The 13079-nt window shown below is 42.1% G+C and overlaps 1 protein-coding gene and 1 long non-coding RNA gene across 2 annotated transcripts; one reads left to right on the top strand and one right to left on the bottom strand.

Moving 5' to 3' along the window:
• Positions 1–3331: 3331 nt before the first annotated feature.
• Positions 3332–6062, bottom strand: LOC115403489 (uncharacterized). The gene is made up of 4 exons (XR_003933212.1): positions 5911–6062; positions 5013–5107; positions 4746–4797; positions 3332–3929 (listed from the first exon to the last, which is right to left on the bottom strand). It is a non-coding gene; the product is annotated as an uncharacterized LOC115403489 (long non-coding RNA).
• Positions 6063–7205: 1143 nt separating this feature from the next.
• LOC115403664 (transmembrane protein 50B) lies at positions 7206–12593 on the top strand. The gene is made up of 7 exons (XM_030112639.1): positions 7206–7282; positions 8221–8409; positions 9336–9448; positions 10659–10726; positions 11013–11105; positions 11284–11341; positions 11572–12593. The coding sequence occupies exons 2-7, from the start codon at positions 8311–8313 to the stop codon at positions 11615–11617; spliced, it is 477 nt and encodes a 158-aa protein (XP_029968499.1). The 5' UTR covers positions 7206–7282; positions 8221–8310; the 3' UTR covers positions 11618–12593.
• Positions 12594–13079: the final 486 nt, after the last annotated feature.

Genomic DNA, 13079 nt, shown 5'->3' with positions numbered 1-13079 from the left:
TTCTTATTTTACCACTTTGAAATTGGAATGAATTTGTCTCCGTTATTTGTTCTTGACCTTGATCCTTCAATTCATCAGGAAATAAAGGTAAGACAGAACAAAACGTCTGAAAAGCGTTGATCTGAAAAGAGACTGGAGCTGACAGATGAATGCAGGGTGCTAAAAGGTTCAATTTTTCCCTCTGAAAAATCTTTAAAAAACTTAATATGAACACTCATGAATTTTAAATACCGTTAAGTGTATGTGTGGGTGTGTGTGATCCTCTTTTTGCTTTTCCTGGTAATATGACTTATAAAATTATTTTTAGACTGACCTGAATTTAATGCAGCGACTTATCATGATAAGTTGAGGTTTAACTAAATCTGATCTGATGGTGATAATCAGCCATGGTGACTTGGAGTTCAACAAAGTACATTTTAAACCGGAAATTCACTGGTTCAAATCCCACTGACTGGTCAATGCGACGGGCCCTTGATCAAGAGTCTTGACCCGCTATCTTTTCATTAACAAAGATAAATCATGTTCCAACTCAAACACCAACACAAAATAAACCCATTTGCAGTCCTATTTACAATGTTTTTTCCAAGAGATCTTCAATTATCACCCCCGGTTATCACCTGCTATTGATATAGTGAGCCCAGAAAACGATGTAGAGAACATGTCTGTCCTTCCCTGCAGCCTCAGTCTATCGGAGACAGAGCTGGTGGGTGCAGGTTGTGGCCGGTTGGCACAGTTTGAAGCAGGCTGGAGAATATTGCAGTTGGTTTGAGCTGACTGCAGCAAGTTGTAGCTGGTTGGAACAGGCCGAAGTTGGTTGGAGCTCGTTAGAACTGGTTAAAGTTGGACAGAGTTTACGAGAACAGGTCGGCACTGGCTGGAGAAGGTTGCAACCGGTTGGAGCTATAACAGGATGCAGTCGTTTGGATCAGACTGGAGCTGGTTGGAGCAGTGTAAAATGTGCCAGTGCTCTGTGAGGAGCCCTGAAACCTTGGACCCGCCCCTTCTGCAAGGTGGGTGCAGCGAATAGATGGAACAGCTTGAAACTAAACACACTGCCTGGGAAGGGTCTGAGCACTCGCTCACTCTTCATCATCGCCCTTGTTCCACATCATGCGAGGAAAACTGAGGCTATAATCTGATGTCTGCATTATTCCAGACCGTCTCTGTTCTTCATAAGACACTCTACCAGAGAGGTGAGTCCACTGAATGAATTCAGTCATTTCACCCACTTTCATCACACTGCCATGAGTTTTTCTTTTTAAATAATAATCTCTCATATTTTCTGTGAAACAGTTTCTTTTTCTGCTTCATCTCTGACCTGTTCATCGGTCTTTGTGTGTCGGTGCAGAGTGCATGCTCATGTTTTCATTCATTCTTTAGCAGACATCAACATGCATGTGGGTGCAGGTGAGAGTGTGACTCTCCATGCTGTTCTCCATCAGTGAGGACAGTTCAGTCTCTTCAGCAGTCGGTTCTTTTCACTTGGCTACGTTGAAAGAGTCGTCTCTGCGGATTTCATTCTTGAAATAAATTTTACCAAATTCAACATGAATTTGTGCTGAAAATGTATTGTCATGCATATTTAAAAAATATAATTCATGTATGAAGTTCATGTGTTGGCGTGGAGCAGAGTGCTTCAACAAATAAATTTCAAAGGTGAAAAACAAAATTCAATCTGACAAAAACGAGTTTAGACGTTTAACTTTTTACAGTGAAACAAGATAAAGAGCTCAGAGGATCAGTGTGTGAGTGTGTGAGAGAGAGAACAGAGAGTGAGAGACAGAGAGTTAACCTTATCCGATATTTCACTTCATCGCTCATGCGATGCGAGTCCTCTGTAACCTCTTCAGATTTGCCTTGAAGACCAGGATGCCGTCCCTCCAGGACCAGGGCGCCATGCCGCCACAGCTGCTCCTCCCCATGCTGGCTCTCCTCCTCCTCCTCCACCCGGCGCTGCCAGCTGCTCACTGTAAGTCATTTCCATCAACAACAATTAAATATTTTAACAGCCTCACGGAAACACTAGTTAAACTTAAACTCTAAACTGGTTTGATGTTTTTCTGTGTGATTCTGAGTTCTCTATGATTTTATTGCACAGACACATCAGCATCACTTTCACATACAGAGTACTGTCGGGGCTTTTATTATAAGTACCATGTGTGTTCACTTCATGTTCACAGTTACCTTACATCAGTCTCCACATTCATGCTGTCTTTGTTCTTGGAATAGAAAAAGCTGCTATTCACCTTAAAGCTGAGAGCCTTCCCCGCAGCCCAGAATCACCATGTGTTCCCCACTCAGCAGCCTGTTGAAAGGACTAAAAGCAACTAAAATAGCAGGCCTTTTTTCTGCAGAGTGCAATTACACTGAGGCTGTGTGAAAGGTGGCAGGTGGCTGAGAACTGTAATTAAATCCTCATTGGCTTATACACATTTTGTCCGCTCACAACATTAGACATAATTTTTGATTCAAATGTCAACTGTAATGAGAGATCCTTATTCTTCAAGGCTCTGCCCAGTTCCTGTCTTATACTGTCTTTAAAAAAAACTGAAATGAGGAACTGAAATGAGAAAAAAACTAGAATGAGGAACATTTTGAAGAGAAACCATAGCAACGTTCAAGAAAGAAGTTGCTCAAAGAGCTAGAATTGAGATAGAACACAAACAGGAATGTTTCACGTTCAGCACGCTCCAACAAACTCCACAACAACCTTTAAATTTTCATGAAGCATGAGTGAAACGAGCAGCATGAAACAGAAGACAAAAGGTCTCACTCGAGCACGTCACTCCAGGTGACTCACATCAATAGGCGCCTGGATCTTCACAGCAGGCAGTAATTAGCGTCAACCATTAAATATTGATATATTCCAAGTTCAGGCTGACGCTTCTGCTGTTTGGCCATGTCTCCTCTTCCACATGAATGAGTCTCACTAAAGCTAAAATGCTCGGATGACCACCAGCCTGCAGATTTTCTCATTCCGACAGTGGAGTTTGCTCTGCTTGTCACTGAGGAATATTAATGTTCTGTCTTTTAATTGGCCTTTAGATTGTAACCACTGTACTGGAATGTTGCCATTCTTGAGTGCCACATTTAATTATTTCATTTTTGAACTCTCCACAGCATGACATGGTTCCTAATGTAGAAATCGCCACCGTTTCCCTCCCATACTGCCCCAACCAGGCTCCAGATTTGGGTTTGTAGCTGAAGGTCAGCGATGTGCTGAGATAGTGCGAAAACGCAGAGATTCTTCTTATTGAAATGATGAAGCAAAACAAGAGATACAGTGCAATAGTATTTATTAAAAAAAAAAACAAACTGAGACATGGTTTATCAATCAATGAAGACATCTTCATTTTCCTCATGAGACTTCTGATCAGCCACTGGACCTTCTGTCACTCAGGAGAAAGTGAGGTTCGTCTCACGTGTTCACAAGGGTTTTTTTCCCCCCCCAAACGGAAACACATATCAGTAGCAAGTGGGTGTGTCACTCACCAAGCCAACATGAAGACTCGGTCACAAGCTTTCTTATTACTGAAACAGTTCAGTGGAAAATATTTCTGAAAACACATTTGAGGTGAGAAATAAGCTGCAGCTGCTGAACCTGTTCTGGTTCCACTAAAGCTAGTTTAGACATTTTCACTGAGCTTAGCGATGTGTCACACCTCATAGAGTCCTTTGACCTTTGTCTCTGGTTCCAGGCGAGGCCACCAGCGGGCCTGGTGAAGGCCTGCTCATCCCGGGCTCGGGCGATATCAGCACCGGAGGCCTGCGGTCCGTACTGGACGACTCCGTTTCCCCGGCGTTTGGAGCCACCATCATCATCATCATCACAGTGATCGTGTCCGGCAGCGCCTACCTGGGCTTCCTCAAATACGTCTGTGGCGGCTGCTGCAAGTCGGTGCAGGTGGCCCCGGCGGTGGAGGAAGACCCTGGGAAAGTTGAAGAGCAAGTTTAACGATGCAAAGAGAAGAAGCTGAACGAAAAAAAAAAAAAAAAACATTTAGTATGTTTTGGATTTAGGCTCCGTTTACACAACAATGTTTCAACGTGAGAATGCATCGTTGCTTCAGAAAAGTTTCATGTTTGAAAAGGTTCAGTTTACACAAACACCGAGTATGGTGATGTCTGCGTATTCAAATATTGATATGCAGGTTATCAGCACCACAGCCTGGTCCGCGTTACAAGAACTCACTGAATTTACTGATGGCTGAGACAAATGGCAGATATGTAATCACTGTCCAGGGTGCTTTGGAAGACAGTAACAGCACTATTCTGGTCTCATCTCAGATCTACGAAAGACAGTTCTCCATCTGAAAACCGGACTACACATCAAGCAGTTTAGGATCCCTGGATAGAAGTAAATGCTGCTGATTATTGCCCTACTCACTGGCGGGAGAACTTCATGAAAAAAAAGTCTGCAGAGCCTGGTTCAGATAACGTGAGTGAATCTAAAGAGCTGTGAAACATTGGAGAACGCTCTGCAGGCTGTGGGTGAAGCGCGAGTCCTCTGGGGTTCGGGTAACAGGCGCTCTGTCGGCCAGCTCTTTGCAGGGATCAGACAAACGCTCCAGCTAGTCTTTGTCATAGCGCCACGCCGTGAGAACACACTGCAGAGCGCGGCGCTTCAATTCGGCCTTTTGTTTGCATCATCTCCCAGCAAGAGCTACCGAAGCACCGACCGACCCGCTGCATGGTGCCGTTTACGCAGCGGAAACGAGTGATAACGATAAATCAGTCAGACGCACCATCATGCTTGAGGCGAGACGTCGCTGCACCTGGAAGCTCCTTGGCGGCAATCTGTGGGGAGCCAATAAGAAGAGAGTTAGTGAACAGGTCCATCGAGGACGGGACGGGCGTCCGGTCTCACTCCGGATCAGAATACGCTTCAGTGCATTTAAGTCATGGACCCTCGCTGCGTGAACAGACTGCTGTGGGAGGGGCTTCAGTCGGCCTTTTATTACATCAGTTCCGGATGAGCAAGCAGGCAAAGAGGACCCAGAGGGTCTACTCACCTGGTTTCGTACATATAGACCACTGCCCCGCTTCTGACAGTGGATCAGCCAGCTCCTGGTCCTGGACAGCAGTCCCAGTACCTCATTTTCGCATTCTGTGGGTGAAAAACCATAACAAACTGTAATGAGGTGAGTGAATAACAACAACAACTGAAGTGCTTAAAATAGAAATGTGGTTAGTGCTGCTTGTGTTGACTGATTTACCCGGATGAACAAAAGAAGTTCACAACACATCATTTATCAGTTACTGTTGTTCATTCCTGTCACACTTTTACTGTCCCATCAGTAATAAACCAAACCATTTTTATTTGCAAAAAATCCACATTTAGAACACAATATGGTTCAATTTTGAAACTAATATATACAAGTAGGATTGCAAATTGTCAAAGTTGGAAACTTTCCATGGGAATAAAGGGGAGTTAATGGAAATAAACCAGGAATTTGCTAAATTGAAGTTTGCCTCTGAGTAGTGAATTGAAGTATAGTAGAGGAACATATATATGAGCATAATCGTGACTTAAACCATCAGCAACATTAGAAACCATTATGTGCCTGGACTTTCATTTTATCCAGAAAAACAAATCATGAAAAAGGAATTATGCATTCAATGCCTCTGAATCTCAGAGGATGAAAACAAATTTAATCTTAAAATGTGAAAAACATTCTAAAAAAGAAAGACCACGTGGCGTGAAACAAGACAAACATACCACGCTCTTGTGAGTGAGATAAAATCTCAGCTCCACTACAGACATCATCACAGTGAAACTTATTTAATTTCATTGTATGACCGGATTTTTTTTTTTTTTTTTTTACACTTTTTGGCTTATTGTCATTTTTTTATCAATGCGAAACCAAACGGGAGTCTCGTCAGGCCAATATGAAGACTTAAGTTTCAGACCTGTCGTCCTGTCCGCCGCTCCATGATCCTCCTGCTGCAGTCAGAAGACACTCAGGCGGACGGCGCTTCTCTGCGGTGACTTTATCTAAAAATAATAAACTACAGACTGCTTTCTATCTTCTCCGTCTCCTGAAGAAGAACCCAGCTGCCGCCATTTTTCTTATATCCCGCAACAGCAGCCAATCAGGAGGCTGCTTCTTTTTTCTTCTGCGGACTGGAGGCTTGCAAGCGTCTTATAACACTGCCACCTGCTGGACGACATATGAACTGCACTGTGTAAAGACAAAAAAAATCAAAATATAATGGAACACACGAGTATAAAACATGTGGTGTTATTATACAAAAACAATGTTGGAGAGACAATTTAAAAAACAAAATTTACATTAAAAAGTACAGTTTCTTCCACAAGGTAGGTGAGGTGGATGGTTTGTGAGGTTAATTACAATATATTGTATATTTCTATGTATATTTCTGTTATTTAATTATATTTATCCAGTTTTACATACAAATTATATTCAAATTTTCCTTTTATGCTTGGGATTTGTATTTTTCTGCTTTTCTTTCTACGTTTTTTGCTGCTGCAACCCTGCAATTTCCCCATGCGGGACAAATAAAGGACGTTTAATATTGTGTGTGAAGTAGGTACATAAGTTGTTAATGTAGATTGTATGCAAAAACTTGTGTTTTTGCATGTTTAAAACCTAACAATTGAAAATATTCACGTTTATACACTTAAAAAAGTTGCTTAAAAAAGTAAGCAACAATAAACTAACCTCCAGGGTTTCTCTTATGTCTCTCCCACAAGGTTATTCCTCTGCTATAGCATCTATGGACAAAAGGTTTCTGAGGCTATCTGTTCTGTACCGTATACGTATTGTGGATTGCATAAATTCATTGCATATGAATGCATGAATAGTTTGGGTTTTTTTTAACTCTTAGTGGGTGATTATTTCTGTGTATTTCTATTTTCTACCTATATCTATTTTCAAATTATTTTGTTACGTTTGGCCCATTCAGAGCATATTTGTTAGATAATACACCATCAGGGTGTATTGTTTCACATACTGCCCATTTCAGAGGTTTATTCTATTAGATGTGGCACATTTTCAGGATATTTTCTATTTAGATATTGCCATCACGGTATACTGTATTACATATTGGAGGGAGAACATGCAAACTCCACGCAGAAAGTCTCCAACCGGTGTCAGAGGATTGACCCTTCTCCATTCAGACTGATTGTTCCTTGTGTTGTGGCTCCTCCGGTCCAGCAGGCGGCGCTGCGTCATCGGCAGGTGCACCGGAAGCGAGGGTGAAAGCGAAAGCAGCTTATTTATTATGTCTGTGGAAATCTCAGTCACGGACACTTTTAAAGGTGGGAATCTGCTCTCAGCACACTCAGAAACGGCAATTTGTTCAGAGACTTATTCGGTTGTTACATTTACTGTCGTTCGTAAGCAGAAGAACTGCAGCTGAAGCTCATTTTGCAGCGCTGTGTTCGCTAACACTCATGTTTAGGTTTGTGTGTAATACGGCCTCCTGTTCGGGGACAAGTTCCCATTGTTTTCCTACAGACTGTTTAACATCTACGTTGACTCGGGCTTTGCACAGAGAAACGGAGGAGCTTGGCGAAATTATTCCTCATTTGCCTTCCGAGTATGGAGAAGTGTGCTGTTGAGAACACAGGAAGCCTTAGAGTAATCTCCTTTAGCCAGCAACAGGAAGCTTTCCAGTGATGCTATGGATGAAGGGAACATTTAAAGGAGTGGTTGGAGGCTGGTGCTAAAGGTTCATGAGGCTGGCCTGAGTCTGATCAGTGAGCTGCTGGATGCTTTTGAAGGAAAACTGAACTGTGTTCTGAAATAGATAGCATGATCTGCAGGATGTGGAACAATATTCTGATTTCTAAAGTAAATTTCATTTATTTTATTGATAAAGTTCAGTCATGTTGTGTAATATCAATATATCTAAAATAGGCTTCTTCTCTCTGTCTGAGTTACATCAGCGAATATTAACTCTCAGTAACCAAAGACAGAATAATCTTCCACCATCAGTGGCATAAAAATAACCTGAAAATGTCTGGAATTAAATTATATTATTATGTGGAGAGAAATATTCAAACGTGTTTCATATTACATTGGTAAAGAAATTAATTTATAATGTAAAAAGTGGACATGTCTGTGGAAAAGACCCAGTGCGATCACTCTGTTGCACACAGGATGAAACATGCTGCAAGATTTGATGTTGGAGATGCTGCATTTCTCCAGTGTTGTCCCGGAAAGAAAATAAAAGTTCTCCCTTTTTCTCTTCCAGACACCTTTCACACTGTTACTGGGCAGCTGGAAGACGAGCATTTGATCAAGCGACAGCTGTGAGGACGAGAGACACAGGAAGAGAAGAGGAATGGCGGGTTTCCTGGACAACTTTCACTGGCCGGAGTGTGAATGCATCGACTGGGGGGAGAGGAGGAATTCGGTGGCTTCTGTCGTGGCTGGTGTTCTGGTTAGTGAGCCGCATCTCGCACAGCATGTCTCCAATCCTGAAGTGGGCCGTTCAAGTGTTAGTTTGTCAAACCGGACAGAGAAAGGATTGAAATTTGACCTGGTTATCATCCAAAATATCATCTAATGACTGTTATAACAACTGGCAGGAATGGCAGTTTTCCAGAGATCTGCAGATTTGCACGGATTTTGCTTTCAAAATGGTTATTTTTGTGAAAGGGAAAGGGGAGACACCTAATTTGAATTGCTGTCATCAATGATAAGGTTAGATTAGTGTTGAATCCTATCGAAACCAAATGTTGCGCTGCAGTCTCGCTAACCAACAAAAAACAACAACTGAATCGTAAACGGATCAGTGAGTGACTGATATCAATCAATGAGAATGCCCATTTTATTTGTTGGATTGTTGGATTCGAGAGTGTTAGTAATATTTTCAGATTTGTCAGATGTTGACAAAGCTGTCAAGAAATAAAAAATTGCCTGATAAAGCATTTAGTGTTTACTGTAACAGTGTCATTAACTATGGTTCAGAAGTTGAGAAACATTCAGAAAACATCGCTCTTTGTCAGAGTAACTGTTTTGTGTAGATATACAGATTGTGTAAGTATTTCATTAATGATGTCATATTTATTGAAGTTCTTCTCATTTGCTTGTTCTTGTACAAATTATAGCTAAAAAAGCTTAAAAAAAAAAAACCAGTAGAAACTGCTGAAAAACCCTCAGCCTCAGGGGGTGTCTGGCCCTGAAGCCCCCATTACCTGGAATCATTTTTTTCCTGTTGCCAACATTTATGTAATGAAATCCACAAAACATTCTTCAGTCGTTTTTAGAAAACCAAGGTTCAAACCAAATAGTTTGACGCGAACTGTGGGCTCATTCTGCCCCTGTGGCGTGTTTTTCCATCGTGTCTGTCTTCTGCCTCCGCAGTTCTTCACCGGCTGGTGGATCATGATTGACGCTGCCGTGACGTATCCTTCCCAGGAGCAGATGAACCACGCCTTCCACACATGCGGCGTCTTCTCCACTATAGCTTTCTTCATGTGAGTGTGGTCATCTGTCCACGGCTTAACTGGGTTACAAGAGTCAGTGCTTCTCTTGAGACATTATTTTAATGTTGATTCTTATGAGTTGTGGCTGATTTTCCTAATGTAGTTATAGCTATTTGTTATTCACCTGTTTACAGTGTGCCAACCATTCTCCTATTTAAATTAGAAAATCAATCATCGCCAACAAAGTCCATGTTTTTAGTCTCCGGGAACTGTCAGTTTCCTGCATGCCATTCGTTGTCTGTGTGAAATGCACCACAGTGCATTCTGGGTGCGTTGAGGCGCATTCAGCTCATTTGAATCCAGACAACTTTATGCAAATGAGCCCGACTTTAGTAAAACGTCTAAACGAGCTGTAGTGAAACCAAAACGCAGACAGATTCAGGAGCTGCAGCTTATTTCTCACCTCAAATGTTTCCAGGAATGCTTTTCGCTGTTGTACTAATGAATGAAACCGTTTGTGACTGAGCAGCCATCTTGGTGCGTTTTGAACTCCAGGAGCAAACCGCAGCCGAGACTCTTCATTTGTCCAGTCAGGTGCAGGCAGAAGTCGATGCAGTCTGTCGATTTATCGGAAAATTAAAGATTACTCTTTACAAAATTCGACATAAGTGGCAGCACTGCTAAATTATTCACAGCTTAGAAAAATTCCATATTCCATGAGAAGGCATCTGTGATCAATAAGAAGCATGTAAACATGCCTTCCTCACCATCAGAGGGCCACACTGTGATGAAGCACATCTCCCACGAGAATGCATGAGACTCAGTTAAAACTGGAACATAAACGAGAATAATCTGTGTTCTGGTTCTGGTTCCACTGCAGCTCGTTTTAACCTTCGACCAAGGTGTCAGGATGCGTCAGACCTCCACTCTCTCTACCTGCTTTGTATATATTTGGCAGGATTCTACTTTATGCGAATAAGCTGAGAGCGTTGCAGCTCGAAACACACCCAGCATGCACCGACGTGCGTTTCACATAGACAGTGAATGGAGAACGAGCCATAGAGGGATCCTGTGGACACGTCTTGATGCTACATCATTTTAAAGAGCCGCCATTGGCACCAGAGTATTCCGTATTTTTGAAGTCTTAGTAATGTCAGCATTTCAAACATTAGTCTCTGATGTATTGAAGCACTTTTCTGAACACAGTTTTGGAGCAAATTCACGAGTTTGAGTGTGATCCCAGTCATGCTGTTTCTTCCAGGATTAATGCAGTTTCCAACGGCCAGGTGAGAGGAGACACGTACGGAGAGGGCTGCCTTGGCAGGACAGGTGTGTGTTACCCCCGGGTCTCAGCTCTCTCCTCCGGCTCTTAAAATTTGGAGAGTACGGGACTTCACCAGTGGAACTGCTTCCTCTGAATTCTCACCAGCGGTCCTGTTAATTCCTTTGTTCCTTCTGCGTTCGTCCCGGGGCAGAGGATGGAATTACCAGACCGACTTTGTTTGTAAATCACTTTCACACCACTGTGGTTGAGACAATGCGCCGTGCAGGAGGAGCACAGCTTAAAACCCCTCTGGCCGCCGTTGGTGTGACTGGATGTTGTCTGTGGTTGCAGGAGCTCGTCTCTGGTTGTTTATCGGCTTCATGATGATGTTTGGTTCACTCATCGCCTCCATCTGGATCCTGTTTGGTGGATATGTGGCACCAAGTGAGTATTCCCGCCAATGTTCTTGCGTATTGGCGTTGAAAAGACCAAACGAGGCAACGTGTGCGGCGTTTAAACATAATTTACTTTAGATGAGTTTAATAGCATGAATGTTTTGAGAAGGAATTCAGTTCTAGTTTGCATCCATCTCACTTCTCTTTCCGTTTATCGTTCTCGTCAGAAAAAGAGGTGGCTCCGGGGCTGGCTGTCTTCTTTCAAAATGCCTTCATCTTTTTTAGGTGAGTAGAAGGTTTGCTTCTTTTCCTGGGCTTTTATTTCTCCTTTGATTAGTTTTGAGATTTTACTCCAATGTGAATAACCTGGTGACGAAACTAGAAACTAAATGACAAAAAGAAATGTTCCTGAAGGCTGCTGACTTGAAGCTTTGGAATGTGTTTGTACCGTGTGTGTGTGTGTGTGTGTGTGTGTTCGGTCTATAGATGACGTTTTCCCGTCGTTCCCTTTGCAGCACTCTGATCTACAAGTTTGGACGAACTGAAGATTTATGGGGTTAAATGGTTGTAATAACCCCACACACACACACACACACACACACACACACACACACACACACACACACACACACAGTAGATGTTATTGCCAGTTCTAAATATTGTTCATGTTTTACTTGCTGTAAAAACTCGTGCTCATTTGCTGTGTGTTGATCTTTCTGGTTTTGGTGAGAGCTGCTCTGGATCCATTTTAAATGAGGGAACTTTTTAAAAAAAAAAATTAACTTAACTATGTATGTTTTTGTGTCTCGTGTGATTTTCCTCCATTTCAGTTCAACACACTCGCTGTGTTCAGTTACAGTAGCGGCCGCTGGATTGGCTCCAGCTGGGGGAACTGTGAAGCGTATTCTGCCTTTGCTGAAGCGATCGTGTCCGGTCTGAACCGGTTTGTCCGTCAAACACAGCTGCAGACGCGTCGCTGGCGGCATTATTTTAACTACTGCAAACGAACACTTCAAGAAAAAAAAAACAAATCTCAGCCAAAATCAGACATTTCTTCAGTGAAGGCAGAATTCAGACCATGTTCATGTATTTATAGATCCATGGAAGTGTTTTAAAGTTTCTTATTGACGAGATGTTGTTGGTTCCTCAGGATGAAGTGTGTGGGTATTTTTTTTTTTCAAACTGCTTTTATTTTATTTTTTTTCTTGTATTTGCTCTTAATCATGTCTGCCAAAGGAAGACATGAGGGACGTTTTCCGTAGCTAATGTGGGGGCGTAAGAACAAAAGTAAACCTTACAAGTTGTAGATAAAATGTGAAAAAAATATTTTTGCCTATTTTCCCCCCAATTAGACACTTTTTAATGAAGTCAAATCAATCTCTAATCCAAAGTTTCGATCTACAGGAAGTCAAAGGAAAAGAAAAATGCTGTTACCAACTGTTTTTATCAGGTTTTTAAATGTTTCCTGTGAATAATTTGTTTCCATCAACTGGAAGACCTGTTATTAAGCCCATAATTAAAAGAGAATTGGAATCTGTGTGTGCCTGGTGTTTTTGTGTGTGTGTCAACACTCCCCACATGTTGGTCATTACACACACACATACACACAAGAACTGTGACCGCATCTTCCCATGGCAGCCTTGGTCTTCCAACAATGGAGAAAACGGTGAAAAATTAAAAAGTTAGCACATCGACATTTCTATTTCTAATACATTTAACTTGAAAAGGATTTCACATTTACAAAATGTGAAAGTGCTACTTGTGAGGACACTTCCTTTCCCGGCCCTCGGCTCTGAAGACAGACTTCCCCATCCTCTTCTCGAAGCTCACTTAAGAGGAAGTGACAGCAGCACGGTCACAGCAGCTGTCAGATGCTCAATTAGTACTTCATCTAGTTAGTACTGTATTTCATTTGTGATGGGAAAAGCTCTGAAAAAACAACTTCGAACCGATGAAAGGAAGACGGAACAGGACAAGTTGAGTGCAGTTTTACAGTGAGTTAGCGTGGTTATACTTCAGTTAA

This window comes from Salarias fasciatus, chromosome 16, assembly GCF_902148845.1.
Source record: "Salarias fasciatus chromosome 16, fSalaFa1.1, whole genome shotgun sequence".
NCBI lineage: Eukaryota > Metazoa > Chordata > Actinopteri > Blenniiformes > Blenniidae > Salarias > Salarias fasciatus.
The sequence above is the reverse complement of the archived record's forward strand: the minus strand, read 5'-3'. Positions and strand labels throughout refer to the sequence as shown.

What these genes read in the sequence shown, in the direction of transcription:
- LOC115403664 (XM_030112639.1), top strand. Translation starts at nt 8,311, where the DNA reads ATGGCGGGTTTCCTGGACAACTTTCACTGGCCGGAGTGTGAATGCATC. An exon ending in GGGCTGCCTTGGCAGGACAG is followed by an intron (nt 10,727 to 11,012) that starts GTGTGTGTTACC and finishes CTGTGGTTGCAG; the next exon opens with GAGCTCGTCTCTGGTTGTTT. An exon ending in TGGTGGATATGTGGCACCAA is followed by an intron (nt 11,106 to 11,283) that starts GTGAGTATTCCC and finishes CGTTCTCGTCAG; the next exon opens with AAAAAGAGGTGGCTCCGGGG.